Below are 27990 nucleotides of genomic sequence, written 5' to 3' on the forward strand. Positions count from 1 at the left end.
AACGGTTGCTGCGGACGCAGATCGCTTGAGAGAGACACACAGAGCGGCAAAAAAAATGCCAAAAAAATTGACCACGACCCTGCTCTCCCTCTCGCTTTTCGAGCAAAGATGCGTGGGGGCATTCACCCTTTTGCCTGCTCTTTCTGATATTGTTGTCTCTTAGGTGTTTAATTAATGGAACGCGTTCCTGCCGCCGCGGAAATCGAGTCCAGACGAACGGCTCTGCAGGGGTGCGTGCGGCCCAACGACACCAAGAATTCTGAATGAAATGCAAAACAGAGGCTATTGCTCTCGTCTGCTCGTCTGCCGAAAATCGTTGTTGCCGTTTGCTTACAGCATGCGCACTGTCGAGGAATGATAGCAAATCCTCAGGTCACCTGCAACGCTCTCAAGTTGATGGAACTGCGGCGTGTTACACGATAAGTTCACGCATATCCTTTGGCAACGATCAACGACGATGGCCCCTGCATCGTCTATGTCTATCTCGTTGTCCGGATGGGCTACCTCCCTCGATAAGTTTGTTCGTTGTTGTGGGCGTCCTTCTCACGCCCAAGACACACCCACTACCACTATCTGCTGGCGCAATGGGTAGAGACGGGAAAAGGCCGTAGGCGGGTTCTAATGCCGCCGTGATCGATGTTTTGACGACGGCCTGCTCTGCATTGCAGCTCGTCCAGATCATTGTAGCAGGATATGAGTCAGAGCACATGCTCTCCGCTATGCCTCCATTTAAGACCCCGACCAGAAGGCCTTGCCACACTTTGGGAAACGATGAGTTTAACCCCACAATTTATTAGTCACCAATTTTGGCGGCTGCCAACATCAAACAGCGATCTCCAACTGGATAGTAGCATCGCATGCTTGCTCGGGACGAATGCGGTGCTCTTTGCTACTCCTACATCCAGCACACTCTCCCATGCTCCAACGAGATCTCTGTCCTGGCTGCGGTTTGCGGAAACCTTCACAGCTTAGGGCCACAGCTAGTCACGTGCCTAAAAAGGTCCGTTCGGAAGTCGGGTTTTCCTTCACCCGCACTTGAGGCAAAAAAGCTGAGTTTCGCACTTCAAACACTGCTACCACCCTGCATCAGACCTTTCCTTCTCAACCATTAACGAGAGAGGCAGCTTCCAAACTGATCCCAGGCAATCATGGGAAAAGCAGAGGCAGGATCGCTGAAAGCGATCTCGAACGCCATCAAGGCAAAGGGATTGACCAAGTTGCGATTCTACTGCCAACTCTGCCAGAAAGCGTGTCGAGACGAGAATGGATACCGCAGCCACCTCGAATCGGAAGCGCACTTCCGTCAAATGGACGCTCTTGCTGCCTCGGGTGGCGCTCAAAGGGTGATTGACGACTTCAGTTCTACGTTTCAAAAGGAATTTGTACAGCTATTGAGCCGGCGATTCGGCGCTCGACGCGTTCGAGCCAACCAGGTCTATCAAGAGTACATCGCAGATCGCCATCACACGCACATGAATGCAACGCAGTGGACGAGCCTATCTGACTTTGTCAAGCACCTCGGCAGGGAAGGCATCGTGCAGGCAGAGGATACTGATGAGGGATGGTACCTCACATGGATCGACAACTCTCCCGCGGCGTTGGCGAGGCAGGATGCTTTGCAAAAGATGGAGCGCGCCAAGATGGACGATGAGCAGAGACAACGCCGCTTACTGCAGGAGCAGATCGACAAGGCAGCAAAGAGCCCCTCCGTGAAAAACAAAGAGACAGCGCCACTCGAGAAGACCAGCGAAGGCCTCCAGAGAGACGGGTCTGAACCTATCCGCATAGGACTGTCCCTCGGCTCCCTTGCTCGCAAACCGGATCAAGGCGCTGATAGTGCCAAAGCTTCCGCAAAGAGTGAAGGCGCGACGGAAGCTAGGCCGTCTTCGTCAAGCGCCCCCGCCTCGATGCAGAAGACTCCTGCCTCGATGCCCTTCAAGATGGGGTTCAACGTGCTCAAATCCACATCCAAGCCGGCGAATCCGCTCAAGAAAGCGGATTCAGCGCGCCAGGATGGAACAGCTGTCTCCAGCAGCTCTTCAGGCCGAGTGAAGCCACCATGCAGTATGACCATGGCAGAAAAGATCATGCACGAGGAACTGGAGCGCAAAAAGAGAAAGGCGGAACCTTCATTCGCACGTTCCGGCGGTCCTCAGATGCAGCAAGGGATCAAGCGGAGTCGTTTCTGATCGTGCTTCTCCGCTCGATGCCAACGCTGCCGCGGTTTGTCTGTCAGCCCGTCGAGTACCATGTAGCCGCATATATCTACATGTCGTCCATCATCCGTCAACGCATCATATACCCGAGGCCCTGTACTTTTATCTGTTTTCAATCGACCTCACCAAACACCATCTCAGCTCAACCGCGACAGCATTGCCTTGCAGCCGAGCGAGACCGACGACCATGACTGCGTGCTAGCAAGCCATCACGATGAGTCCTTGCTAGCGAATCCAACCCTATCTCTCAACGAACGAACAGAAGTGCAGAAGCATGAGTCGAGGTCTGAGCAAAACGATCGCCGATTTGTGTATCTGTCTCCGGCTAAATTCATGCCAAGATAGATTGAGTCCCTTTGGAAACGACAAGGGTCCACTGCTCGAGAGAAACCCCCCGCCCTATGGAGTTCTAAGCAGGTGTTTTGGGTGTGTCGGTCAACAAGGGCCAATGGAGCCGAATACTGGAAATGTGCGCGCGACTTGTTACCGCTCTGTTCTTGGCCGTCATGCGCCAAGACCATTTTGAACAAGCGCTTTTGTAATTGACTGCGTTTGGGCATTCGCAAATAGAGCCGCTTGAAAAGCACATTTTTCTTGGCCTTTTGCTTTGCTTTCTCACTCTTGGCATGCCTGTCCGCGACTCGAAATTTGTATTGCTGCTCTCTCTTTGGTCATTGTCGCTTGGTCGCTCACCCTCTGAAAAACGTGCTATGGTCAGGCGGACAACTGAAGAATCGAACATGAATCACAAGAGGGTCGACGACGGCAGCCAAGAGTCCTGGCAATTTGGTCCGTCCTAGGGGCGCTTGCTGTAGATTGGTGAAGGCGGGAACAGCTGCAGAAAAGCCAAGACTTGGTCCTGCAGAGCTCTGCAACGTGCATGATGGGCAGGTGTATGCAGACGCTGTGTGAGCAAGCCTACCCGCTTCATGGTGGACTTGCCGTCTTCTTACGGTTCAGCGCTCTGTTCAGCTTGCCTGCCGTGGCAACATTCATAGTCTCGCAACTTGAACGCCCACCACCATCACAACCACCACCTCCGTCCCTCGTTTGCGCTCTCGCCTCGGGCCAGCTGCTCGTACCGCCCCTTACTAATTACCGCTTTTGGTGCTGCTGCTGCTGCAGCTCGGCAGGCATTCATTCTCGTCCACGTCCCAGACTGGCTAGGTCAGCCTACCCATTCGCCTACTCTCCGTATGGGATATTGAACCCACCCTCGACATCATCCCAGCGGCCTCGATCATTGTCCCTACCATCAGTATCATCATTATCCGTCTCCGACCTTTTACTGCCCTCTCGTGGTGTGCCTGTCTGTGGGTTGCCGCTCTGCCTGCAAAACCGCACAGCATCACCCTCCGAATTCAATTCTCGCCGAATTCACCCTTCGGTTCATCAACCCACCTCAAGCTCTTAGGGCGGTGCGGTGAAGCCGTGGACAACGACAAGGATCAGTCCAGTTCTCACTCTGTCTCAAGCATTTCCAAAACCCAAGACATGGGCTCTAGCTTTTCACAACTCTGAGGACGATCGTCGCAAATCACTACAAACTCGTCAATAAGGGCGCCGCGGCATATTGGCTTTCGGATACTGGGACCTGACTTCACCGCTGCCTACGTAGAGTCGTTGCCAACGTCGGCGATCCTTTATCGCTCATCGTGCAGAACCATGGCGCCAGGTGCATTAGCCGTTGGTTCGGGCGTTAGCGCCGCATCACTTTCATCTTTGGCACCCGCTTGGCCCATGATGAAACGTGGAGGCACAACCTTGGCGACGTCGAGTGCATCTTCGTCCGACTACCAGATCTTGCGTGTGTCGTCCCAAATGAACGAGCGCGGCGATTTCAACGGCACATGTACAAAGGAACATGCCATGACCATCACACCAGAAACACCCGACGGTAGCTGTACTTCCTACTTTGCCGACGTCACGGACTACTGCTGCGCGGCCGTAGGAGGCATCTACAACGCGACATTTCAGGCTGTCAACGTGTCGGAACCGCAGGCGGTTGCACTCGATCATCCGATCTGCGCCACGTCCAACTATGCGGACATGTTTTCGTGTTACCAGTACGTTACGGAGACGCACTGCTCTTCGACAACACCGGTTCCTTACGGCGTATGCAACCGGAATGGACCGGATACCAGCCGAGCTGTCAATCACGCTACCTCTTCTGCTACTCGCACCCCACCACGCTCAAGCTGGCGTTGGAGCGTGGCTCTCGGTGGTCTTGTTGCATGCTCAGCGATACAGCTGCTGGCATCGTGAGGCTCTTCGCCGTTGCCCCGCCTCATCGCAGCAGAGTCAGACCAACACTCCTTTGGTTCGGCACCAGTTTGAGCCCGTATTCCGGCGTTGCACATCTCCCCTCGCTGCTCTCCTTTCCATGGATGGTTCTTCATTATACCCACGATGTATGTGTCATCGTCACTTCGCAATTCAAAGCTGTTGATTCTATAGAAAGAAGCCTGGCGCTGTGGTGTGTGACTGAAGGGGGTAAGCCAAAATGGTGGAACACCAGCTGGACGGCAACAAAAAAGCTGTTAGGCCGACGAGCTGGTTGTTTGACTGCGAGCCGGGTAAGGACAGGGTTCGCGCGACGCGTGCTGCCGAGAAAGTGACACTTGCTCGTGCCAATCCGCCATTCGACTTTTGACTTTCTCCTCCATCCGCATCATCTCATCTCATCCGCACACCAACCAATTCCGAAGACCTCGGTCGATACAGCTGCATTGTGGCGCGAAGTGCCACACTCATCTTGCCACCGAAACTTAGGCCACCTGCACTGCTCCTCGCTGCATTCTCGGAACAATCCATTGAAGATGGCTTCATCCTCCTCGAGAGCGATGCGTCCGGCAGGAATATCGGCGCCGGCTCAACCCATCGACGATGCTGAAATCGTGCAGGAGATGTACAAGCTCCTGGGTAATCTCACGCGCAGCTTCGTGCCGGCCACGCGCAAGAAGCGCGAAGAAACCAAAGAAGAGCGAAAAGCGCGCAAGGAGCTCAAGGATGCGCTCGACGATATGGGCTACGACATCATCGAGCTCAAGGCCGAATCGGCGTCTTTGGCGCGACGACGAGATCCGAGCATGGTGGTTGACTCGATCCGACGCAAAATAAACCGCTTGTCCGTCGATGGAGGCTACGAGTCGCAGACTCGGTTCGCCAACATCCTTGCCCGGCTTGAAGGGTCCAATGAGATCCGAAATGTGTCTGGCGTGCTTGAGCTGATCGATGCACTTGCATTCACAGCGAGCGACGCCGGCGCCTTTGCAACCCCCGCCTCCCGTGCGGTCTCGTCTCGCACCAACAGACGCGAGCCCGACACCAGAGCAACTCCATACACTATTGCGGAGACACCTGCAACCAGCACATCTACAACCGCACCAACGACAGCTGTTAGCCGTGACGTCGAATCTCATCCATCCAGCAGCCGGGGAGTATCAGCTCGTTCGCGCACCGCTGCCGTCGAGCAGCCGTTACCTGTCAAACCAACCATATCCAGCTTGGATCCCTCCTCCCAAGAGAGCCCGTTGCAGAACGCCAGGCACCTCATTACCGCCTCCGACCTTCACGGAGACGGTCAACCAGTCTCAAAGGCGCAGCTCCTGCGGAATCTGAGGCAGCAACTGGGAAAGAAGCAAATTCCCGAGGACGAGCTGCTACAAGACGTCATCTTCATCATGCAGGGCATCAATGGTCGCCACGTCCGTTTCCAAGAAGAGTTTCAGTACGATGCAGTAGACGAAGCTGGAGCAGCAGGTCCGACCAAAGTGGTCCGAGTGGTCTTCAATGAAGGCGAAGCGGGATACATTAATGCACCTACGAAGCGCATCGTACATCGACTGGCGGAGCTGGGTCAGCTGTACAAGCGAGTCTCCGAATTCTCGCAGCAGAGGAGCACCGTCTCAGCTTCTGGACTCATCATGCAGAGTCTCTGCCACTTCATCTCGAACGAGCTGACGGGCTTCTACCGGCTAGTGGCTAGCCTCGAGGCGCAGATGAATGCTGGAGGAAAGGGCAAATCAGGGACGGCAGGCGGCTCCGAAGCAAGCGCAGGCGTTGAGCCCGAAACTCCCACCACCTATGTCACGCTCAAACGTCTCTCGCTGTGGACGGAAGAGATGACACTGCGCTTCCGCTTGATGAGCACCATCATCGAGAGCTGCCAAGATGCGCATGGCGGGTCGCTCGTATCGCTCATCCATTCTTACACGTTCAATGGTGACCCCTTCATCCGCAGATTTACTTCCGGTCTTCTGGATGAGGTGTCCAAGCCGTTCTTCCACTCGCTCTCCTTATGGATCTACGAAGGCGAGCTACAAGACCCGTTCCACGAGTTCTTTGTCGAGCTCAACGACGATCCGCGCAAGGCGAGTCAGAGCCGCTCTAACGGCAACCCGTCCGACGGCGATCTGCCGAGCTTTAGCGACCTTGACGGCGATGCCGCATCGCTGTGGCAGAACAAGTTTGTCTTTCGCAAGGAGATGCTGCCCAGCTTCCTCCAGGAGTCGTTCGGACGCAAGATCTTTTCGACGGGCAAGAGCTTGAACTTTATCCGGCAAAGTTGCGGTGATGTCGACTGGGTGGCTACGCGGCACACCATCTCTGGCCCCAGTGCCCAGCTTCGCTATACAGACCTGACGGGACTTGAGAGCACCATCGAGAAGGCCTTCACCAGCGCCAGTAAGCGATTGCTCGATATCTTCCTCGACGAGTTCAGGCTGCTGGAGCATCTGCGAGCGCTCAAGGACTACCTCATGTTGGCGCGCGGCGACTTTGTCGACCTGCTCATGGCATCGCTAGGGCCAAGCTTGAGTCGCCCGGCCAACTCGTTGTTCCGGCACAACCTCACAGCGTCGCTCGAAACAGCCATTCGGGGCTCAAATGCGCAGCACGACGATGCCGAGATCCTCCGCCGACTCGATGCTCGCATTCTCGAGTTCAGCACGGGTGACACAGGCTGGGACACCTTTACACTCGAGTACAAGCTGGATTCACCCGTCAACACGGTGCTGGACAACCAGGCGATGGTTGGCTATCAGACCATCTTTACGCACCTGTGGAAGATCAAGCGAGTCGAATTGGCGCTTAACTCGAGCTGGCTGCGACTGCACGAAACAGGCACGTCGCTGTGCCGGATCAAGCGCGGCACGGGCAACACGATGCTCGCCGAGCTGCGACGCCAATCTCAGCAGGCGATGCTGATGCTCTCCGAGATGATCCACTTTATTCGACAGATGCAGGGCTTTGCGCAGCTTGAAGTGATCGAATACTCGTGGAACGACCTGCTGACGTTCTTCTCTCGACGTCAAGGCGATTTGGACGAGCTGATCGAGAGTCATCGTGCCTACCTCAACGCGCTGATCGGCAAGGTGCTACTTCGAGGCGGTAAGAGAGGGTCGCGAGACTACTTGGCGGGCGAGCTGAAGGCGCAGTTCGACTCGATCCTCGCCTTTACGGTGGCTTCTGACGATTTGACCCACTTGAGCACGCGTGAACTGGCTCGATTCGACATGGAGCGTGGTCACGTTTCAGCGCCGACAGAGCGTGGAGCACGGTCGCGAACTGTGTCGACTTCTGCGACGTCGGCTGCGACGGCTCTGTCACTGGCACCAGGCGATCCGGCTGACCTGGCGCGGATCTGTAAGCGGCTGTACGAGGCGTCGACAGCGTTCCAGGAGAGGATGGTGGTGATTGTGGGTGCGCTCGAGAAGCACGCCAACCTGACGGTACGCGATCTGGCAGTGAGGCTCAACTTTAACGGCCGGTATGAGATGGGCACGCATCGGGCAAGCGGTGTGGCGAATGCTTCGACGTCGCCGGCAGCGCGCCCCTAGGGTCTCGCAAGAAGGAGGCGGCTGTTGCTTCCGTTGCCGCGGCCGCATCGTGATTCCCTTTTGCAAAAGTACAGATACCCCAATGTCATGATGACCTTCCTTTAGCCGTCCTTGCGACAGTCCGAGTTGAGACAGCAGCGAGTCAAGGGTTTGTCTTGCCACAGCCACATGTGGCAATTAGGGCGGAGCGGCCTGGAAAGGTTGCTTGAGGCAAGTGACAGCAGCGCGAAAAAGGCGCCTACGCGAGACAGACAGTTTGCAACCCCACCGTCTCAGCCCACGCGCTCGAATGCTTTTTGAGATGTCTCAAACGGCACTAAAGCGGCGAAAGCTGGCAAGTCTGATCCCTCACTTTGTGACGGTCATGGCCAGGCGGAGTTGATCTTGGGTTGAGGACTGCCGAGCCCCCCTCTCGCCACCGACCATTCAAGTCCGCATCGTGTGCTTGTTTGCTGCAATTGAGTCAGACAAGCGGGATTCGGTAGCCGAGTGGTAGTCGTCTCCCATTCTGAGTCCAGGCTCTTGCACGTTTCATCAAACACCGTGTTCCAGGCATGAAAAGAAGGATTGACACGGAAAGACTCGTCTGCTCGACCGCTGCTCATCCTTTTGCGACGAGGGTGCCGTTGACTGGCGTGTCCTGCCTTGAGCGCGGAGATATGATGAGGCTGCGGCGGCGGCGGGTCGAGCATTGGTCTCTTGACTAGGCTCGGATTTGCCTGTTCGGAAAATGCAAATGATTTTCCGCCCTGCTCGGACTCTGCAGGCAACTCTTAAACTCGTAGTCGCAACGCAACGAAAGCGTTGGACTTTGCTCGCAGGTTGAACCTGCAATGCCGTAGGTGATCTGCGTCGATGTGGTGAGGAAGGCGCGGCGCTACGCTGTGCATCGTTGATCTTTGCAGCAGATCCAAAGCGAGATGCTGCCGCACGTCGGCGCCTTCATCGGGTTTTCATTGGCCAATGTCCGGGCCCATACCCAACTCACATTAAGTCAAAATAAACTGGCACTTGTCGCAGGCGATGTGCGTCTCGACCAGCAAGGGCGGTCCCAGGCACGCGCGCACAACTCACGCGCACACGCCGCACGCACGCACGCACGCACGACCATCTGATTTTACAGATTTTGTCGTCTTGCTGCTGCTGGTGCTGGCTGCACTTCGGTCGACGCGTGCTGCGCGCTCTTCGCTGCCCCTTGTCTTCTGTCTGGGTTTTAGACTCGCTTTTTTGGCTTGACTTGCTGTAACTTGGCTTGACCTGAGCTAGTTTTCGATGCAGTTTTCGCTTATCACGCTTCGCCGTTTCGCGCTGCGTTGCCACACGCTCGCTCGCTCGCTCGCACACTCCCATTCCGCCCCGATCAAACGGGATCGACACTACAGCTCCCAGCCCGTGGTGAGCCCGCGTTGGCGCCTGTCGTCGGTCTGCTTGTGCGTTCTTTAACAGATCCCGCTGCTGCTTGCCGCGTGTGTTCTCTTCTCTCTCTTCATCCCGCGTGTCCTGTCGCTCAGGCCTCCCCTTCATCATCCCAATTCGTATCACCGCCACCATCACCAGCTTGTCCCTTGTCACTAACCGAGGAAAGGACACCTGCTTCTCTTCGCCCGTCCAGCGTCTCACTGTGTTTGACCAACCCGCACATCGCTGGCAGCAGCTGCTTCGACAGCCTCAACATACAGGCAAAACCGACGCCTCTTCATCGCAAGCCGACCCAGATCGAGTTGCTCTGCACACCCAGCATCTCCAGGTGCAACCTCGCTCATCATGGCAACCTTGCAGCAGCCCGCCAACGACGCCATGTCTCCCGTCGGAGAAAGTAGTGGCAGTCGTAACGGTATGATGGGCAAGAGGCTTACCGCCGCCAGTCTAGGCAACCGCAACACCAACCGCTACTCTGTCACAGCCCTCTACTCCATGGCAGCAGAACAGGACGTCGAGGTAGAGGACGACCTTGCCCGCGCTCAGAAGCGTCTTCGAGAGCTCAAAGGCCGCATCTCGGCCCAGTCCAAGAAAAACTTCGTTCTCGAACGAGATGTCCGATACCTTGATAGTCGTATCGCCCTCCTCATCGCCAATCGCATGGCTCTCGACGAACAGAGCGAAGTCGCATCCACACTTGAAGAGACCGACACGACAGCCGTCGGCACCTCGCTTGACGACCGCAAGACGCAGCAATACGGCAATCTCTTTTTCCTGCTTCAATCGGAACCAAGGCACATCGCCGCTCTCTGTCGCCTCGTCAGCTTGGCAGAGATCGACACGCTGCTGCAGACCGTCATGTTCACGCTCTACGGTAACCAGTACGAAAGCCGCGAAGAGCACCTCCTTCTAACCATGTTCCAGTCCGTCCTCTCCGCCCAGTTCGAGACCGCCACCGAGTTTGGCTCGCTTCTGCGCGCCAACACGCCAGTATCGCGCATGATGACCACCTACACCCGTCGTGGGCCCGGTCAGTCCTACCTCAAAAGCGTCCTCGCCGAGCGAATCAACAGCTTGATCGAGCACAAGGATCTCAACCTCGAAGTCAACCCTTTGAAGGTGTACGAGCAGATGATCAACCAGATCGAAGAAGACACTGGTAGCCTTCCACCCAATCTTCCTCGAGGTGTGCCTGCCGAGGTGGCTGCTGAGAATGGCGACGTCCAAGCCATTATTGCGCCCAGACTCACCATGCTCATGGAGATCGCTAACAGCTTCCTTCAAACCATTATCAACTCGATCGACGAAGTACCCTACGGTATTCGCTGGATTTGCAAGCAGATTCGCAGCCTCACTAAGCGCAAGTATCCCGATGCCACCGAGTTCGCCATCTGCTCGCTCATCGGAGGCTTCTTCTTCCTCCGTTTCATCAACCCGGCCATCGTCACACCGCAGGCGTACATGCTCGTCGATGGCCCGCCTGCCAAACACCCGCGTCGAACGCTTACGCTCATCGCCAAGATGCTCCAGAATCTCGCCAACAAGCCGTCGTACGCCAAGGAGCAGTACATGATGTCGCTCAACCCTTTCGTCGAGAACAACAAGACTCGCATGAACGCTTTCCTAAACGCTCTCTGCGATGTTGGCGACTTTTACGAGACGCTCGAGATGGACCAGTACATGGCGCTGTCGAAGAAGGATCTGCAGATTCAGATCACGCTCAACGAATTGTACAATACGCATTCGCTCGTGGCGCAGCATCTCGACATTCTTGCTCCCAACGACAAGCACCACCTTCGGATCCTCATCGACGAGCTCGGAGGCTCGCCGGGTCAGGTACCGCGCAAGGAGAACCGCACGCTGGACTTGCCACTCTTCTCGCGCTGGGAGACGCCCATCCAGGACCTTACCACCGCCTTCATGTCTGAGAACAACGTGACGCAGAACGACATCCTGTACATGGAGACCAAGTCGATCTTTGTGCAGCTTCTGCGTTCCATGCCGACGCTCGCCGAGAAGCGTCCCATCAACCTGCCGCACATCGCTGAGCGAGCTGCTACTACCAAGGACGCCACGTTGGTGCGCAAGGGTATCAAGGTCAAGGAGATGTTGCGCGAGCTTGAAGAGCTGAAGGTGGTAGACCGACGAGATGGTTACAGCCTCATGACAGACGAAGTGGCCACGGAGCTGACGCATCTCGGAAACATGCGCGAAAAGGTGATGCAGGAGATGCGGAGCCTCGAAGCGGTGTACAAGACCATTTGCGAACACAACAACTACATGAGAAGCCAGCTCGACACGTACAAGAGTTACCTGCAGAACGTACGCATGACGAGCGGCAGCGCGAAGGACAAGAACGCCGGCGGTGTCGGTGTCATTTCGGTCGGTGGCAAGGAGAAGAAGGCACCCAAGACGCAGGCGCTGGGGCCGTATCGGTTTACCCATGCACAGATGGAGAAGGACGGCATCATCGTTGAAAGCAATGTGCCAGAGAATCGAAGGGCGAACATCTTCTTCAACATCACGTCACCTTCGCCGGGGACGTTTATCATCGCTTTGCACTACAAGGGTCGCGAGAAGGCAATTCTCGAGATGGATCTCAAACTGGATGATCTGTTGGAGAAGCAGAAGGACGACGTGCAGCTGTTGGATCTGGAATATGTGCAGCTCAATGTGTCGAAGATCTTGCAGTTGCTCAACAAGACGTTCACCAAGCGTCGTTGATCTGTCTTCTTTTTCTTATTACCCCATTCTGGATATACCCGTTTCTTTAGCCTTGTTGCACTCTTAATCTCGTGCTTGTCCTAGCGTTGACGATTGCAGTGGGTCGTCCCATCGTCTTTTCCTTCCGTCGGGGTAGGTTTATCTGTCAAAGTCTTATGGTTCTTATCTCATGTGTTGTACGTTATTCTCAGGTGATGCAATGCTTGTGTCGACTCAGCTGACGAGGAGACGAGCCAGTGGAAGTGAGAAGAGTGCGAGTTGAAAGATGCGATTGAGTCTACAAGAGGTCAGAAGAGACTTTAAGCTCGATCTTCCGTCTTGACGGCCACCTCGGACCCCGTTGAAGCCTCTCCCCCGATCACGGGCGAGTTAGCCGTCTCCGTCTCCGTCTCCGCCTCCGCGCCGCCCGCAGCTGCGGACGTCGCCGCGACCGACCCCTGCCTCTCCTCCCCCTCTCCGCCGCCCTTGCCGCTACTCTGCAGCGCCGCGGCGATCCTCTGCTTGGCAATCCTCAGCTCGGCATTCACGCGCTCCAACTGCTTGCGCATCTCCAAACTCGTCGTCACGGCTCCGATCAGGTTCTCCCACTTCTCCACATTCTTCGCCGTAGGGAAAATGAGACGCGGGCCGACTTGTGGGTCGCCCTCGGCAAGCGTTTGCGTCGTCTTGAGCACCAGGTTGGGCCGCGGTGCGAGCATGCGGGAGGAGCGCAGGTAGGCGCCGTGGCCCGAGGTGGGGTTAGACGGGTTGGTGGTGACGGGGGGAAGGGTGGAAGCTGTGCCAACGAGGTGTGCGTATGGCGGACGCGTGGACGAGCTGCCCGCACTACCAGTAGCAGCACCGGAGGCAGCGCCGGTCAACGGGTCCGTCGTGGGCGTGGCAGCGTTGGAAGCGAACCGAACGATGCACTGCATCTCGTCGAATTGCGCTTGTCGCATCTCTGCACGCTGCTTCGAAGTGAGTGCCGCCGACGGACGTGCCGTCGTCGCAGGAGTACCCGTGGAGCTCGCCGCATCCTCAGCACCCGGCGTGCCCGCTTCCTCAACAAGCTGCAGCTTGCGCTTCTTGTTAGCGCCCCCAGCCCGACCTTTGCCCGACGCATCCTCCTCGCTCCCCAGCAGACTCGCAATCCCGGACCCCGCCGCCGCCACAGCGTGTGGGCTCGAACTAGGCAGACTCTCCCATCCGCCCAACAGCCGCAGCAGCTCTTCGCGCTCGGAGGCGTACTTGGCTTCGTTCTGCTCGATGCGTCGTATCTCGACATACAGCGCCTCTTCCTCCGCCAACTGTTCCGGCGTGCGTGTATACAGCCGTGCCACCGCCTTTTTGCGTTCCACCTCACGCTGCTTGTCAAACGCATACGTGCTCAGCAGCATTTGGCGCGTGTCGACGTCGTCGGTCGAGATGCGCGAGCGGATAAGACGCCTGCAGATGGCGTAGTAGCGCGCTTTGAGGTCTTCCATGCTTCTTTCTTTGGCGGGTTGGAGGACTGCGGAGGCGGAGGCAGCGAGGGATTCGGTCTGTGCAGCAGCCCAGTCGTATCGATCGTGAATGACAACGAAACGCAGATCGTAGGCTGCACACAGTTCCATGAGGTAGTCGGTCTCTTCTTTGGTCCAATCGTCGTCGCGCAGATGCTGGATGTATTCGTCGATCGAGTAGCTATAGACACCCGAGGTGGTGTTGAAATCTGCGTACTGGTATCTCGTCTCAAGATCTGCGTCGTCAGCCTCGGCTGACGTTCCGTCCGCCGCCGCTGCCCCCGATATCGTCGATGAACGCGCGGGGGCCCAGTGATGCAGTATAAGTCCGTGATTGATCTCAGGCATTTCGTCGTCGATCTGCGTGTCTTCACGAGCCGAGTTGAGGAAGGGCGTCCACTTCCACTGCCTAACTTTCTCCTTTCTGCGTTTGAACTTGGGCTTGAATAGCGCGCCCATCCCCGTCCCTGATTTGCCGTCGGCGTCCAGTCCGTGTGCCATGGCAAGGGTGGGCGCATTGTCGCCGAGCAGCGCAAAGAGCTCTCGGGTCATGCCGTCATATTTGGGCTTCTGCCGCGAGGCCGATGCCGCTGCAGATGGGTGCGGGTTGTTGTTGTGGGAGCTGGAAGCTTTGCGGTTGCGAGAGGATGAACCGGGTGCGTGCGCCGAGGAAGAGGAGGGTCGAGAATTCGACCTCTCGGGAAGCGAGAGGATGTCCCGTACATCGTTCGAGGTCATCTTGGGCAGCTCTGAAATGCCTGAACGGATGGAACGCTGTGGTGGAGAGGAGGAACCAGAAGAATAGATGGTGTGAATGTGACAAGCTGCAGCTGTTCGCGTCGACCCTGAATTGTCGACTTCTTCGAGGACGAGTGGCTGCGTATCGGCCGAATTTGTTCCAAATGTCATAGCTTTCGATCTCACACTGTATTAATTTCAGACGCGCACGGCTCCTTCATCAAGGGTCCATCCTCTGTGCATCGTGACATACCTTTCCAACACATCTGCGCTTCCACCAGACAGCCTTCCTAGGCTCGGACCGCTTCAGGCTCAATCTCAATACCAAGGTTTAAGCATCAGTGCTAGCTTCTCGACCACTACGAGCGCCGCGCCGTTGGCAACCTCACGACGAGGGCAGGACAAACCGTAAAACACTCACGAAATGTGGACGAGCACTTGATCGCAAACCATGTCGCTCCTGGTAGATCCTGACCACCTGATCCAGTCCCTGCGGCTGGCCTACTTGAAGCGTATCGATGACCACTACGGACCGAGAGTGTTTACATTCCCAGGAGTCGCTTCTGGCAGGCAGTACGCTCCGACATCCACAGCATCTCACGCGGACGTACCGACCTCGCTGTCCACCTCGTCATCCTCTACCTCCTTCTTCGCGTCCTCATCTACCCATGTACAGAGAGACGATACTCCGAGTCGGTCTTTGGCATCGCTGTCGCACTACAACCCCTTCAGTGCCGACTCGCATGTAGTCATCGCGGGGCTTACGGATCCATCGCGTCATCCAGAGCTCTCCACCATCTACTCTCCCGTTCCCACGGTGGGAGAGTCAGGCCTATACGGAGGGTCCGGGCGCAAGACCGGAAGAAGCGAACATGCATTGAATGCCGATTCGCTCGAAGGCAAATCCCATGCCGATGCAGTCGGCCGTGGACCGGGGCACCTGTCCTATACTCAAACCATCTATGGGCCAGGTCGAAGTGGCGCTCTCGGGATGAGGGTCAATGGTCGCAGAGCGAGCAAGCGCGTCAGCATCAAAGCGACACATCCGCTCGCGCAAAAGACGGATGAAAAGGAAACCAGTCCCGAAGGGCAGGCTATGCCGTCAACGAATGACCTCACGACCGATGCCACGGCTGCTCCTTCGGATAACGAAGCCGGGGCCGAGGCCATTACACGCCAGGCTCAAGATGCTTTGTCAATCTCGCCTGGCGCAAAAGCAGCCGAGACAGCCAATGGGATTAGTGCAGAGCTTGCTGCCGAGCAAGCTGGAACAGTGGTAGGAAAACGGGTCAATTTCGCCTTGCCCAGCGGTCAGTCGGATCTCCCCAATCGTTCTCAGGAAGCCGAGCCTTCGTCCGACGGCCAATCGATCTCTCCTCGTCCTCAAGACCCAACCATGGCTCAACATGGATCCGTCTACGCTGAAAGCTCCACTGAGTCCAATACTGCCATGTCAAGTCTTAGCTCAGCCGATTCTCTACCGGACGGCAGTTTGGGCTTGACGACGATCAATTCTGCCATCACGGGAGGACCGCACTCACCGCATTCTTCAGCGAGTCAAAGCAGAGACACCGTGCTCACAGCTCGCTCTTCTCCTGTGCTCTCTCGTCCAGCTGTGCCGCCGCTGCCCAATGTTCCCGCCATGCCCGCCCCGCCAAAGATGGTCATCTTCGGGACCGACGATAGCGACGACAACAGCGAAGCCAAAGAGCGGACGAGCAGCCATAGCAGGGGCAAGCGTCGTGCCAGCCGTCGGCCGAGCCAGTCAGATCCTGCGCGTCTGGCGACTCAGTCGGACTACTTTTCTTCGATCCGGGTCAGCAGACGTCAGCTGGAGACACAGCATGCAAGTCGTCCCAAAGGATCCATGCTCAGCTCGATGCTGCAAAAGCAAGATTCGGGGCCCGAGAACCCTTTTGCCGCATTCTATGCCGGCATTGCCGGTCGTGCAGCCACCGTGCCCAGCATGACGGTCGAGATCTACTTTCCATGGGCCGAAAGCAGGCAGCAACCGCAACTCACGTCGCCACCGGCGAGCGGCGCCATCTCGGTGCATCCAAAGACTAAGAGCATGAAGCTCAACATCCGCAAGGATGCCACGGTCGAAGAGGTCATCGGCTACGGCCTTTACTGCTACGTCGAAGAACGCTGGAAGCCCGAACTGGACCCTGCAACCTCGTCGCGCTCTGACGCCGAACGTGAGGCAAGGACGACGACGATAGGCTGGACATTGATGATCGTCGAGGATGGCGAGGTGGACGACGACTTTCCCGCTATCGATCAGAGCCTGTTGCTCGGCAAGTTTGGAGGCGATGAGTTTGCCATTTGCGAAGCTACGCCGAATCAGATACGCCAACACCGGGATGCCTACTCCAATATTACGAGGAGGACGATCCGCGCTCCTACGGCATCCAAGACGCAGGGCCAGAAGCTGGGTGGGGCGACGGGCGAGTCAGGCGTTGCTGGGTCTGCAACGGTCGATGCTTCTCAAAGCACACTTGTGGGTGGAGCCAAGAGCGGCGCGGGCGCCATCTCAGGCAACCCCGCTTTGGCGAATCGACTGGGCGTGCCAGGTGCTGGCACCCAAGTCGCTGGATCGCTGATCAACATTCAAGGCACGCCCATCTTTGCTTCAGGCGCACTCTCTCGCAGCGCTTTGGGCTCGTCGTCGCAGTCGATCTTCCTCCGAGTGTTAGTGACGCCCAATCCAGAGGTGCGATACAAAACGACGCTGCAGGTGCCGTCGGATATGTATCTTGCGGATGTGCTCGAAATGATCTGTCGCAAGCGACACTTGTCGAACGTGGACGACTGGGCGCTCATCGTTCCAGACAAGAGCATCGTGGTTCCGCTCGATCGGACGGTCGAGTCTCTGCAGGGCAACCACGATCTTGCTCTAGTCCGCCGGTCCAGCCTGGGCGCGTTGGGGGGCACAGGCGCACTCAGCAGCTCATCAACCAACCCGAACGCGTCGATCTTCAAACGATACTCGGCGACCTCGGACCCGAACGCACCGCTGGGTCAGCCAAAGTACACCAAGGCGCTCGACATTGCAGCAGCATACAAGAGCTATACGGTGTATCGCAAGTCGCCCATGTTTGGTGGGCGGCACAACGAGCGCAGCCTGACGCTGGATGGCGACTGGCTGCACATCATGCCTACAGACATGAAGACGTTCGGCAAAGCGGCAAGTTTCCATGTCTCGAGCGTGGTGGCTTGCAAGCTGTCGAGCAAAGTGGTCAACGGGTTCAAGCTTGTGGTTTGGAGGGAGAGTCCGAGGGATACGAAGCGGTACGACTTTGAAGCGGATTCTGGGAGGATTGCGGCCGAGATTGTACGCGAGATCAATCTGTTGAGGAGCCAGAATTCGTAGCTGAAGAAGAAGGGTTCAGATTTTCCCACGCAACCAGCTGTGACGCTCTACCGCCGAAAATTCACTCAGTTACCCCTATCTTGGTTTCAAATCTGACTCCGACGTAATTGCGCTTGCGTGTCGGCGGCAATGCACACACTGCTTTCTTCGCACGTCTCGGTGGTCGGTGGGCAAAGCTTTGTGCTGCAGTACAACTTGAAGAGAGAGCGGCTTTTGAAAGTAAGCGTGTAAGCTTTGAGAAGGCCGCGAGAGGGCGGTTGAGCATGTCTTACATAAAGCTCTTTCGAAGGTTCGCCGTTCCAGGCGGAATACCGAGTCAGAGAGCATCGGCCCGGAGGAGCCGTGCTGGAAGAGGGATAATTGATACAGCTTTGTGACACGAGAGAGCGCTCCCTGTTGTAGGGCATTCTTCCAGTGGTGGGTTGGCCTGGAAGGCGAGCTCTGGTGGCACCTGGACCATTCACGCGGGACCGGGTGTGAGAAGAACAAAGAGGCGCGGTTCAGGCGGTGCTGGGGACGGGAGCGCAGGTCGCCAGCGATAGGCCGCTTCAAGACCTGTGTGTTTTCTGCTTACGCCATCGTCGGGGCCATGCCAGCTTCAGACAAGAGGCGTTTCTCCGCTCTCCGTGAAGCTCGTATAGACGGAAACGGAGGGTCCAAGCGACCATTAGTGTCTGCGATCAAGTCCGAGGAGCGTCAGACCACTTCGAGCCGAGATTCTCTCGTCGAGCTTCGCCGCCTGTCGAGCAGTCGAAGAACTCGAAGTCGCTGTGACCCTCTTATTCGAGAAGTCACACGAACACGTTCGCTCGTCTATAATAAAAGCAAGCTATTTAGAAGCCTGGCAAGCAGAAACTTGCATAAGGTCGAATTTTCTTCGACCTCAAAACTGGTCGAACCTTTTCGTTCGGCGTAAGCGACGGAATCCAATGAAAGCAAGAGTCAGGGCCTCCTCAGCAAATGAACGGGATCCCCCCAAATGGATCTACGCTTGACAGTGCCTCTAGTCCGAAGAACCTTCGACCTGAGATAGAGGTTGACTGGGCTCTCTTCAAAGTTCCGCCGAGGTTGAAAGGTCATACGGCCACGATCGAGAGGTGGGATCGGTTAGCAGGTGGGAGCTGCGATGTTCTGAGCGACGGCAACTCGGTCAGGAAATGGCGGGCTGCACAATTTCAAGGTCATCTGGGTGCAGCTCATCTGGTGAAACGGTATCATTGAAGGCCGACAGTACACTGCGTCATGTCCGACTGGGATGCGCTCGAGAAGCGTGCGAGAGAGGGAGGTGTATGTGTCAAGGCATCGAGGTATCGAACATGAATGATCGCTTTTCCATGCATTTGGCACGCCGTGGATCGGCCGTTCTACTCCTGTGCCTTTCCTTTTGCTATGTAGGCCGCCGGTCAAGTTAAAGCTCGATGACAGCAGAGGTAACGCCAAGCACACATACACACACACTCACACCCACCCCACATCTGAGTCGATCGTCGGTAGAGTCTCGAAGCTCGAGAGATCGCGAAGGCCAAATATTGAGAATAGAACTTGTATCGTCCAGCGATGGAGAAGGCCATTGCGTTACGAGCGACATGTCAAAAAAGTCGAGTTGGACCAACCTGTGTGAGAAAAAAAAGTAACCTTTAATGCATGCAGCCAGAGTAGCTAAATGGTCGAGATGCCAGGGTCCATTTGGTGACAAAAAGGTCCATTTTGGCGAGACAAGGGTCTGGATGCAACACACACTCACATCTGTCGAGGACTGCCTTTTTATCGCCTTTCCGCCGACCGCCTCACAATACGTACTTACTTGGACAGCCACCGTCTCCAGCTCCAAATGTCGCTTTGAAAGGCACAAGGTACAGGTTGAGGTTGAGACCAAGGTTTTCGGGAGAGTCGGAACAAGAAAACGGTGGTCCCGCTGCACGCATGGGACATAGGCAAGCCGCCCCGCAAGCCTGTCCAATTTCGATGGCTGTGTCCACGGACTTGCCTTGTTAGGCAGCATAAATTGACGTCACGTCACCAGGCTTTTTGACGATAATTCCCGTTCTCGCCCGCCTTGCCCGTCCATCGAACCATCGAGGCTTGATCGAACAGGCTTGGAAGGCACGGTATCGACTCAACAGTTTCCACCAATGCGCTCTCTGTCACGCCCTCGAGACGATGCCTCTCGCTTGGATCTAGCTCTGTTCTCCCTTTCTAGTCTCGCTACGTTGCCCTCGGCCTAGTTAGTCGACACGCCATGGATCTCGCATCCTCGCTCTTAGCTCGCCAACATCTCTTCTGACTCTAGGTGCGTGAGCCCTACCCCCGCCCGCGATGGACGAGGACTTTGAACGGTTTGCTGGCCATTGTTGGCTGATGCACCTCATTTTCCATGAGAGGCTCGCTTGCAACCGCGCTTGTAAACCACACACTTCGAGCGTTGGTTTAAGCGTTGGTTACCGCACGTTCGAGATGAAGTGCCGTCGCAGGCTGACGCACGGTAGGGCCGGCTGCAAGGCAATGATCCAAGCATCGCATCGCCGTTCTCAAGGACGGGATTCCGCTAGCTATCTCGGCTGGGCTGAAGCGCGGGATAAGAGAACAGGGCAAACGACAACTGGCTAAGAAGGCTGAATGCGAAGCCCGCCTGCGTTTGCGTTGCGAGTTTAAGCGATTGGGGTGAGAATCGCCTCTCTCGATCGATGCAACCAACGCTGGCCCGCCTCGCTAAGTTGAACTTGATAATTTTATTTTATTTTGAATCTTTGGTTCTCGATCCGAGTTGGACTTCTGCATCGATTCAGACTTTCCTTTTTCTGTCAAACTCGGCCTCTCGCAGCTCGAAATCGTTTGCAGACTGGTCAGGTGCAGGGCGGTGCCGCCTCTGCGCCAGGTTTTGAGCCGGCTCAGCTGCCCTTTTCTGTCAGCAGCTGGAGCAACCAACGTCTGCGACTGCGAACGCCTACGCTCTGGCCCAGCCTGTGACTGCACCCTCACTCGTCGACGCCTCTCGTTTCCTCTACCACCATCTTTCATCAAAGACCTCTCTCGTCGTCAGATCACGATCAGACCGCTTTACAGCTCAAATCTCGCCTTCTCAGGCTATAACGACCTTTTGTAAGTCATGCTTCTACACGACATCGACGCATCACGACCACCTCCGCGCCCATCTTGCTCCTTCTTTTATTCCTTGGCGTCTCACTTTGGCTTTGACCGCTCGACCCTCTTGCGCCAGAGCCTTCTGGCCTTGACACATCAATGACTAGCAAAATGCATTAGCGCACTGCTGCATTGCACTTGCGTCGATCTGCAGCGCTGAATACGGGCAGGGTCCCGAGCTCGAGCTCTGGCTCATGACCTGGTTCGTCTGCTAGGCTGGATGGCGAATGCAAGCACGGTCCACTTCGCACGCTCGATGCTGGATGAATGCAAAGAGATCCGTAGCACGATCCGCATCATAATGGGGGGTTCATGGCTGCTCCCACACTCGGATCGTCGACAAGCGCCTGTTGTGCGACTAGCCTGCATTCATACAGGTTGTCACAAGTTCTCGCGCCTCTCGTCTCGTTGCCTTCATCTCGTTGTCTTGATCCCATTGTGACAAGCCACACACACGCACATGCACGCACAGGTTGCTGACAACTACACCGTCTCTCTCTCTCTCGTTTTCATCTCCTCTCCTCCATCTGTGTGTGCCTTGTTCATCCTTTTCATTCCGGCACTCCAGTTTAACGACCTTCTTACGACCCAGCAATCCACGAGCCAAACCTCTCTGAACCATACCCACTCCACGACACATCACATCCCACCTCACGCCACTCCAATCCTACAGTTGGACAGCTTCCCACCCATCTCTACCTGCATCTTCGGCACGGACATTCGTGTTCACCGCGCGCGCTACTTTACCGCGCCTGTCGCTTGCCTCGCCTTGCATTGATATCACCTCCCAGCACCAAGCCAGTCACACTCTTGCTGCATCTGCATGTCAGCTTGGAGGCGCACCCTACCTTTTCTAACGACCTTGTAACGACCCGTGGCTCTTTCTTGCTTTCAGGCAAGGCCACTTACGATTTTTCACGACCCATCCCAACGTCTGTCCCGGTCTCTCTTGTCTCTCTCAATCTCTCCTCAACACCTCAACACCTCTACCCCTAATACCCTCTGACGAACGACGAGCTGGCACTGCTTTCACAGCTTCGTAATTCCGAATCTATCGTCTTCCCCCACTTCGAGCATTTCGACATTTTCTTTGACGACAACACTAACCATCTTCACCACCCTTAGAATGGAGGACCAACTCTTCAGCCCCAGCGCCGCCGCCCAACTGTTCGACCTGCCCCTCTCGTCTGGCGGTCCCATTGGCTTTTCCCCTTCTATCGACATGACCAGCTCCCTGCCTCTCACCTTTGGCGACAGCATCGACGCTCCTGCGTTCATGCTCGAGATCCAGCGCAAGCGTGCCGACACCGTCACCACCCTTAAGCCCGACTTTGATTTCAAAGACGACTTCGGTCTTGACAGCGCCGCAATCTTCTCCGACAGTCCTCAGCGTCCCCGCGCCGCTCAGCGCCTCTCTCTCACCCCTTCCGTCGCCAGCTCGGCTGCTTCCACCGCTTCCGAATTTGACTATAGCGGATTCGACAGCGAAGCAGACCAGAGCAATGCTGCCTCCCCCGCCACCGATGATGCTTGTGCTGGCCCGTGGAGCGAGTCTTCGTTTAGCCCCTTCGATGTGTCTGCCTCGATCCAGACCGCTCTCGACCGCATCGGCTTCGAGTCTCCGATCGGAGATGCCAAGGACGCTACCATCCGCGCCAGCCACTTCAACCTCTCGTCCAACTTCAGCTTTCACGAATTTATCGAAGACGTCGAACATTGCGCACAGAAGTTGCCTTCCTCTGCCAGCACCGACTCCTTCCCCGCTAGCGACGTTCCCGCCTCCATCTTTGTCGCCTCTCAGATGCCCGTCTCGCCTCTGAGTGGCGGCGAAGCTGCGAACGAGTGTGGTCACGGTCATGGCCACGCCAGGTGCAGCGCCAGCGAGTCCAGCCTCGGTCTCTTTGGAAGTGCTGACGTCAACACTGTGCTTACGGCTACGCACACTTACCCCGTCAACTCGTTCATGGGCCACAATAGCGGGGCGTATCCCATGGTCTTCTCTCAAAGCGCCCCCGATGCCGCTTGGTTCCATCCGCACGGCTCGCCATGCCCCTCGTCGCCCAGCAGCGCGCGCAGTTCGTCTCCCTTCCCTGCCTTTGGCATGAATGGCGCTCTGCCCTCGGTGCTGGCTTCGCCTCCTTCGCGACAGATCCAGATCCAGCACATCCCGGCCCAGGCTCCCGGTGGTGGCATGCTGCCCAAGGGCATGAGCCTATACAGCCACTTTGCCCACCTCGCCAACCCGTACGCCGGTCTCATCACCAAGCGCTCGCGTGGACGTCGCGTGCCCAACAAGCCCGAGGAGATGAACAACCTCGGCAAGAGCGGCAAGGTGTACACGTGCAAGGTGCCCGGCTGTGGCAAGTGCTTCAAGCGCAGCGAGCACCTCAAGCGTCATGTTCGCTCCATCCACACCGACGAGAAGCCCTTCATCTGCCCTCACCCCTCGTGCAACAAGCGCTTCAGCCGACACGACAATCTCAACCAACATGCCCGCGTCCACACTTCGATGGGCGGCATTGCTGGTGTCGGCGGCGAAGAGTCGTACGATGCTTCTTCGGTCCACCCCATGTCGCACCACAACCTCGCTCTTTCCCACCCCATGGTACTCACTGCGGCTCCTCAGGGCGGTGTCTCGATCGCGTCTGGCCCGAGTGCCCAGATCAAGCAAGAGTAGCTGCGCTAGATCTTCCTTCTTGACGAAAGAAGCTGGCCTTCGAACCACAGTCTCTCCTTGCTGCATACTGGATCCTCATCAAACCTCATACGATACCCAGGTTCCCCCGCTTTCGCGAATTCCGTCGCGGCTGGGATACCAATTCAATGATACCACCTCTGATACCGTCTCTTCGCCTTCGAGCTCCTGTGATCTCCGTCCCATCTCGACCAATCTTTGTTGGTCGGATGCGGGACGTGGTCACGGGAGCAAGACTTTGCTCTTTACTGCAGCGCTAGCCGGACCTCAGTTACAGATTGGTTTTAACACAACCTGATAGCTTTCGACGGTCGGCTGGTGGTGCACTCACCGGCGCAGTGTGTTTCTTTCAAAGCTACTGCGTCGGCGCGGCGCTCGTACCTTTACGGTCCGAGTGCCGAACTTCTTGTGGATGCGACGTGCTTCCGTCTGTGGTCGTCGTCTCTACTCTTCCGCCGTCTTGTTCTACGTCTCCTCTCTTGCTGACATGAACCTGCTAGCTCCTTAAAGGACACTATCTGCTCTTACTAAATCTCGTCCTCCTCCCCCGTCGCCCCTACCTGTTGATCGCTCTCCTGCGATCAGTCATACACGGACACTTGCTTCTAGCATCGCTCTTCCTCCTGCTCCCCTTCCCTCCCTCTATGTTTTGACCCTCTTCTTTGTAATCCGCCGCCTGTGCCGTGCTCGCCCCACCCTCCGCATGGCGGGCTGGCACACCGGCAATCGTTCCTGTATCTAGTTTTGCACTCGCTTCCCGTTGTTACTCTTCCTCGATCTGCTGAAATACCAAGTTTGTTCATTTCGTGCTTCTTGGTTTGCTTGTCGTCTGCTGTCCGTGAGCGAGTGATCGATTGCGCGACCGAACGCGAGACTGGGGGATCTGTGTTGACTTGGATGACTTCCTTCGTGTGATTTGGAGTTGGACTGCGTCACAAGGGGGGGGAGATCATTTGGGGCGTGGCGTTGCAAGAGAAAGTCATGCGCGCCACAAGAACAGGCCGAAAAGGACGACCAGGTCGAGGTCAGAAGATGCACACACAGTCGCGCACCATTCAGCAGCAGCCGAAAGACTGACACACTCGATTTGAAGCAAAGGACATTTAAGTTAAGATTGAACACGATCAGGAAGATGGACACTGTAGCACATCTCGACGCGGTTTGTTGTGCATGAAGCTAGCGTGTGAAGCGAGCGTGTTTGGGAGCTTCGCGATCCAGGTCGGCGGCGGGCGAGCCACAGCTTTCTGTGTTACTTGAGCTCAGGAATGCCGGCCGTCTCATCGTAGCCCAGCGCGACGTTGAGGTTCTGCAGACACTGGGTCGCGGCGCCCTTGAGCAGGTTGTCGATGACGCCGACGACGACGACGCGCTTGCCGTCGCTGTGCACCTGGAAGCCGCCGATCTTGAGGCCGTGCTGGAGCTCGATATCCTTGATCTCCGGCACCTTGTCCTGGATCTTTACCAGCTTTTCATGGGCGAAAAAGTCTTCGTACAGCTTCCTCACCTCGCGACTGGTCATTTTTTGCTTGAGTGGAGCGGAGAGCGTGCTGATGATGCCCTGGAACCATGGGGCGACATGCGGGATGAAGGCGACCTTGACCGGCTGCTCACCGGCGGGGAGCAGGCGCGACAGCTGGTGGCCCGCCTCGCGCTCGTGGATGTGGTCCGTTAGCGCATACGCCCGAATCCCCCCCGCCAAGTCCTGCGGCGTAATCTTGGGCACCGTCTTGCGCTCACCCGACGGCGTCTCGCTCGCCTTGGTCCCAGCGCCCGAGTAGCCCGACACACCAAACACCGTCGGCCCCGCAGACAGGTCCAGAACAGGCAGCAGCGGCGCAATGAGCGCCTGGTTGTTCGTAGCATAGCACCCCGGGTTCGAGATCAGCTTCGACCCGCGCACCTGTTTGCGCCCGTAGATTTCTGTTGCCACATCCAATCACAGAAAACAGATAAGGTTCCTTGTCAGCATCGAGCCCGAAACTGTGTGCAGACTCCGTCCAACCGCAGGCGACACGACACCTGAGCACCGGAGAGCACAGCTCCAATCGAGCTACAACTCGACAAGGGCAGCAGTAGCGCTCGCGTACCCCCCACGCACAGACAGAAACAGAATCAGAATCCAGACCATGTTCGAAAGACGCATGATATTGTTATAAACGTATATATGTTCCATTCGAAAGATTCTGGTCTGGTCTTCTGTGTGCGTCTGTGCATGTCGAGCGCCCCGTCCCCCCGACGCTCCTCTCACCACCTGCACTCTGCGAAAAAAAATCATCTTTACTGACCTGGCAAACCATACGTCCAATCCTCCTGGAACCTGTAGTCGGCGGAAAGATCGACAATCACGCCATGTCCCTGAGGCTTGTCCTTCCCGCCTTGCTGCACAGCCTCAACGAACGGCTTGCAGATGCCATTGGGAAGCGCCATGACGTACGCATCGGGCGGCGCACCAGGTCCTTCGCCCCGTTCGAGCTTCTTGAGGTCCTCCACACCGATGTTGGTGTAGTTGACCTTGGCCTTGGTGTACTCGTTGAGCGGCAGACCGGCGAGCTCGCGCGACGAGACGTGCGACAGCTCAATGTGCGGGTGGTTGTTGAGCAGCGCAATCAGCGACTGGCCCGTGTAGCCTCGAGCGCCAATCAGCGCGACACGCTTCTTGTCCGTAGTCGAGGCGGGGATCGGCCCGCTGCGCTCCACAGCGGTAGCGTAGCCGCGGCGAGAGCCGGCCATCACGCGCGAAGAAGTGAGACCGGGGCGGGCCATGGTCGAGAAACCACGCGTTCCACTGGGCGAGGTGGGCTTCGCAGGCTTGAGAGGCAAGTAGGCGCGCTCGATGCGGCTCTTCTCCTCGAGGTTGCGAACGATAGCCTCCACCTCGGCAACGTCGTGGATGCCGTAGTAGAAGAGCGAGCGGCCGTTGCGCGTGAACGAGCCATCGGCGCGCTCGTAGTGCCACGCTCGCTGGTCATCGTCGGCGCGCGAGGTCCAGACGAGACGCTTGTGGTCTTTGCGGATCTGTTTCCAGATGTTGTCATTGACGCCGTTAAGCACGCCGTTGCGCGTGGTCACCAGCTTCTGGAGGATTGGGATCTCACCCTCGGGCTGCGAGACAAATGCAACGCAGTCGAAAGGTTCATCACCGTACACCGTGTAGGGGTGCTGCGAGATCTCTGAGAAGAACTCGGCGACTGACTTGCGGCCGTCCTTGATCTCCTCGTCGTTCTCCTTGAGCACCTGGCGGATGCGCTCAGCGCCCACCTCCTCGATGCTGTTCTTGCGGTACAGCTTGTATCCACGTCGGATGAGCGTACCAGCACCGCTGTCGGTGAAGAGCTCCTTCTGAAGCTGGTCAACCGAGATGATGGCCACCGACGACGATCGGGGCAGGTGGTCGAGCAGCTCCTTCATCTCGCGCAGCTTGAGCTTGGTGCCGTACTTGACCCACTCCTCCTTCATCAAGTCGTCGTACTCCTCGTCGAGATTGATGACCTCCATGAGCTCCTTGGTCTTGCCGTGGTAGAGACCGCCCTTCTCGTTGAGGTAGACAATCTTGAGCGGCTCGAGCGTCTTTGAGAGCTCCGAGGCGGCAACGTCGGCGTTGACGTTGAGGATCTGACCGTCGTTGGTGACAGCAAGCGAGGTAAGGATGGGCAAGCAACCAGCGCGGATAGCACTCTCGATGGGCTCCTTGTCGACCTTGTTGATCTTGCCGACGAGGCCGTACTTGTCTTTGTCGAGGTAGTCGGCGGTGAAAGTGCCGATGGGGATGGGGCGAGCACGGCTTCCGAGCGACTCGAGCTTCTCGACAAGGCGCATGTTCTCCTCGAGGAAGATGCGACGCGCCACCTTGAGCGTCTTGGCGTCGGTGATGCGGATACCGTCAATGTAGTCCGGCTCGACACCCTCCTTCTCCAGCAGCTCGTTGAGCTGGGGACCGGCACCGTGGAGGACGATAGGGTAGAGACCGATGCGGTGGAGGAACGAGAGACTGAGGGCAAGCTCCTCGAGCTGGTGGGTGAGGATGGCACCGCCAACCTTGATGACGGCAAACTTGTCGGCGGCAGAGAAGATGCGCAGGTACCTCTCGACCTCCTTGCGCGAGGCGAGCGAGTACAATAGTCGAGTGATGGTCTCCCTGTCGTAAGCATTCTCGCGGGCGGCGGCGCTCGAGTAGGATCGGGCGACGACGGGCGCAGCAGCGGCACGAGCCTTGGCGGACTCAAGCTGGGTAGAAGAGGCGGTCGACGAAGCGGCAGCAACGCGAGAAGCCGAAGCAGCGGTGCTCAACCATCGCTGAGAAGCGATGGCGGTGCGAGCAAGACCGCGCGAAGATGATCGCTGGGCGGCAAGCACACCCATTGTG

The 27990-nt window shown here is 57.0% G+C and overlaps 8 protein-coding genes across 8 annotated transcripts; 6 read left to right on the top strand and 2 right to left on the bottom strand.

Annotated features, from left to right (window-relative positions):
- Positions 1-1148: 1148 nt before the first annotated feature.
- EX895_006252 (uncharacterized protein) lies at positions 1149-2189 on the top strand (the record flags this gene model as incomplete). Its single annotated transcript, XM_029886844.1, has 1 exon — positions 1149-2189. The coding sequence occupies one exon, from the start codon at positions 1149-1151 to the stop codon at positions 2187-2189; it is 1041 nt and encodes a 346-aa protein (XP_029737157.1).
- Positions 2190-3881: 1692 nt separating this feature from the next.
- On the top strand, positions 3882-4481 carry EX895_006253 (uncharacterized protein; the record flags this gene model as incomplete). The annotated part of the gene is made up of 1 exon (XM_029886845.1): positions 3882-4481. The coding sequence occupies one exon, from the start codon at positions 3882-3884 to the stop codon at positions 4479-4481; it is 600 nt and encodes a 199-aa protein (XP_029737158.1).
- A 554-nt stretch (positions 4482-5035) lies between these two features.
- EX895_006254 (uncharacterized protein) lies at positions 5036-8056 on the top strand (the record flags this gene model as incomplete). Its single annotated transcript, XM_029886846.1, has 1 exon — positions 5036-8056. One exon carries the CDS (start codon positions 5036-5038, stop codon positions 8054-8056), a length of 3021 nt encoding a protein of 1006 aa, XP_029737159.1.
- A 1764-nt stretch (positions 8057-9820) lies between these two features.
- Positions 9821-12199, top strand: EX895_006255 (uncharacterized protein; the record flags this gene model as incomplete). Its single annotated transcript, XM_029886847.1, has 1 exon — positions 9821-12199. The coding sequence occupies one exon, from the start codon at positions 9821-9823 to the stop codon at positions 12197-12199; it is 2379 nt and encodes a 792-aa protein (XP_029737160.1).
- A 299-nt stretch (positions 12200-12498) lies between these two features.
- Positions 12499-14418, bottom strand: EX895_006256 (uncharacterized protein; the record flags this gene model as incomplete). The annotated part of the gene is made up of 1 exon (XM_029886848.1): positions 12499-14418. One exon carries the CDS (start codon positions 14416-14418, stop codon positions 12499-12501), a length of 1920 nt encoding a protein of 639 aa, XP_029737161.1.
- A 1396-nt stretch (positions 14419-15814) lies between these two features.
- On the top strand, positions 15815-17791 carry EX895_006257 (uncharacterized protein; the record flags this gene model as incomplete). Its single annotated transcript, XM_029886849.1, has 1 exon — positions 15815-17791. One exon carries the CDS (start codon positions 15815-15817, stop codon positions 17789-17791), a length of 1977 nt encoding a protein of 658 aa, XP_029737162.1.
- A 4267-nt stretch (positions 17792-22058) lies between these two features.
- On the top strand, positions 22059-23609 carry EX895_006258 (uncharacterized protein; the record flags this gene model as incomplete). The annotated part of the gene is made up of 1 exon (XM_029886850.1): positions 22059-23609. The coding sequence occupies one exon, from the start codon at positions 22059-22061 to the stop codon at positions 23607-23609; it is 1551 nt and encodes a 516-aa protein (XP_029737163.1).
- A 1267-nt stretch (positions 23610-24876) lies between these two features.
- Positions 24877-27986, bottom strand: EX895_006259 (uncharacterized protein; the record flags this gene model as incomplete). The annotated part of the gene is made up of 2 exons (XM_029886851.1): positions 24877-25547; positions 25913-27986. 2 exons carry the CDS (start codon positions 27984-27986, stop codon positions 24877-24879), a joined length of 2745 nt encoding a protein of 914 aa, XP_029737164.1.
- Positions 27987-27990: the final 4 nt, after the last annotated feature.

Source organism: Sporisorium graminicola, chromosome SGRAM_8 (assembly GCF_005498985.1).
Source record: "Sporisorium graminicola strain CBS 10092 chromosome SGRAM_8, whole genome shotgun sequence".
Taxonomy (NCBI): domain Eukaryota; kingdom Fungi; phylum Basidiomycota; class Ustilaginomycetes; order Ustilaginales; family Ustilaginaceae; genus Sporisorium; species Sporisorium graminicola.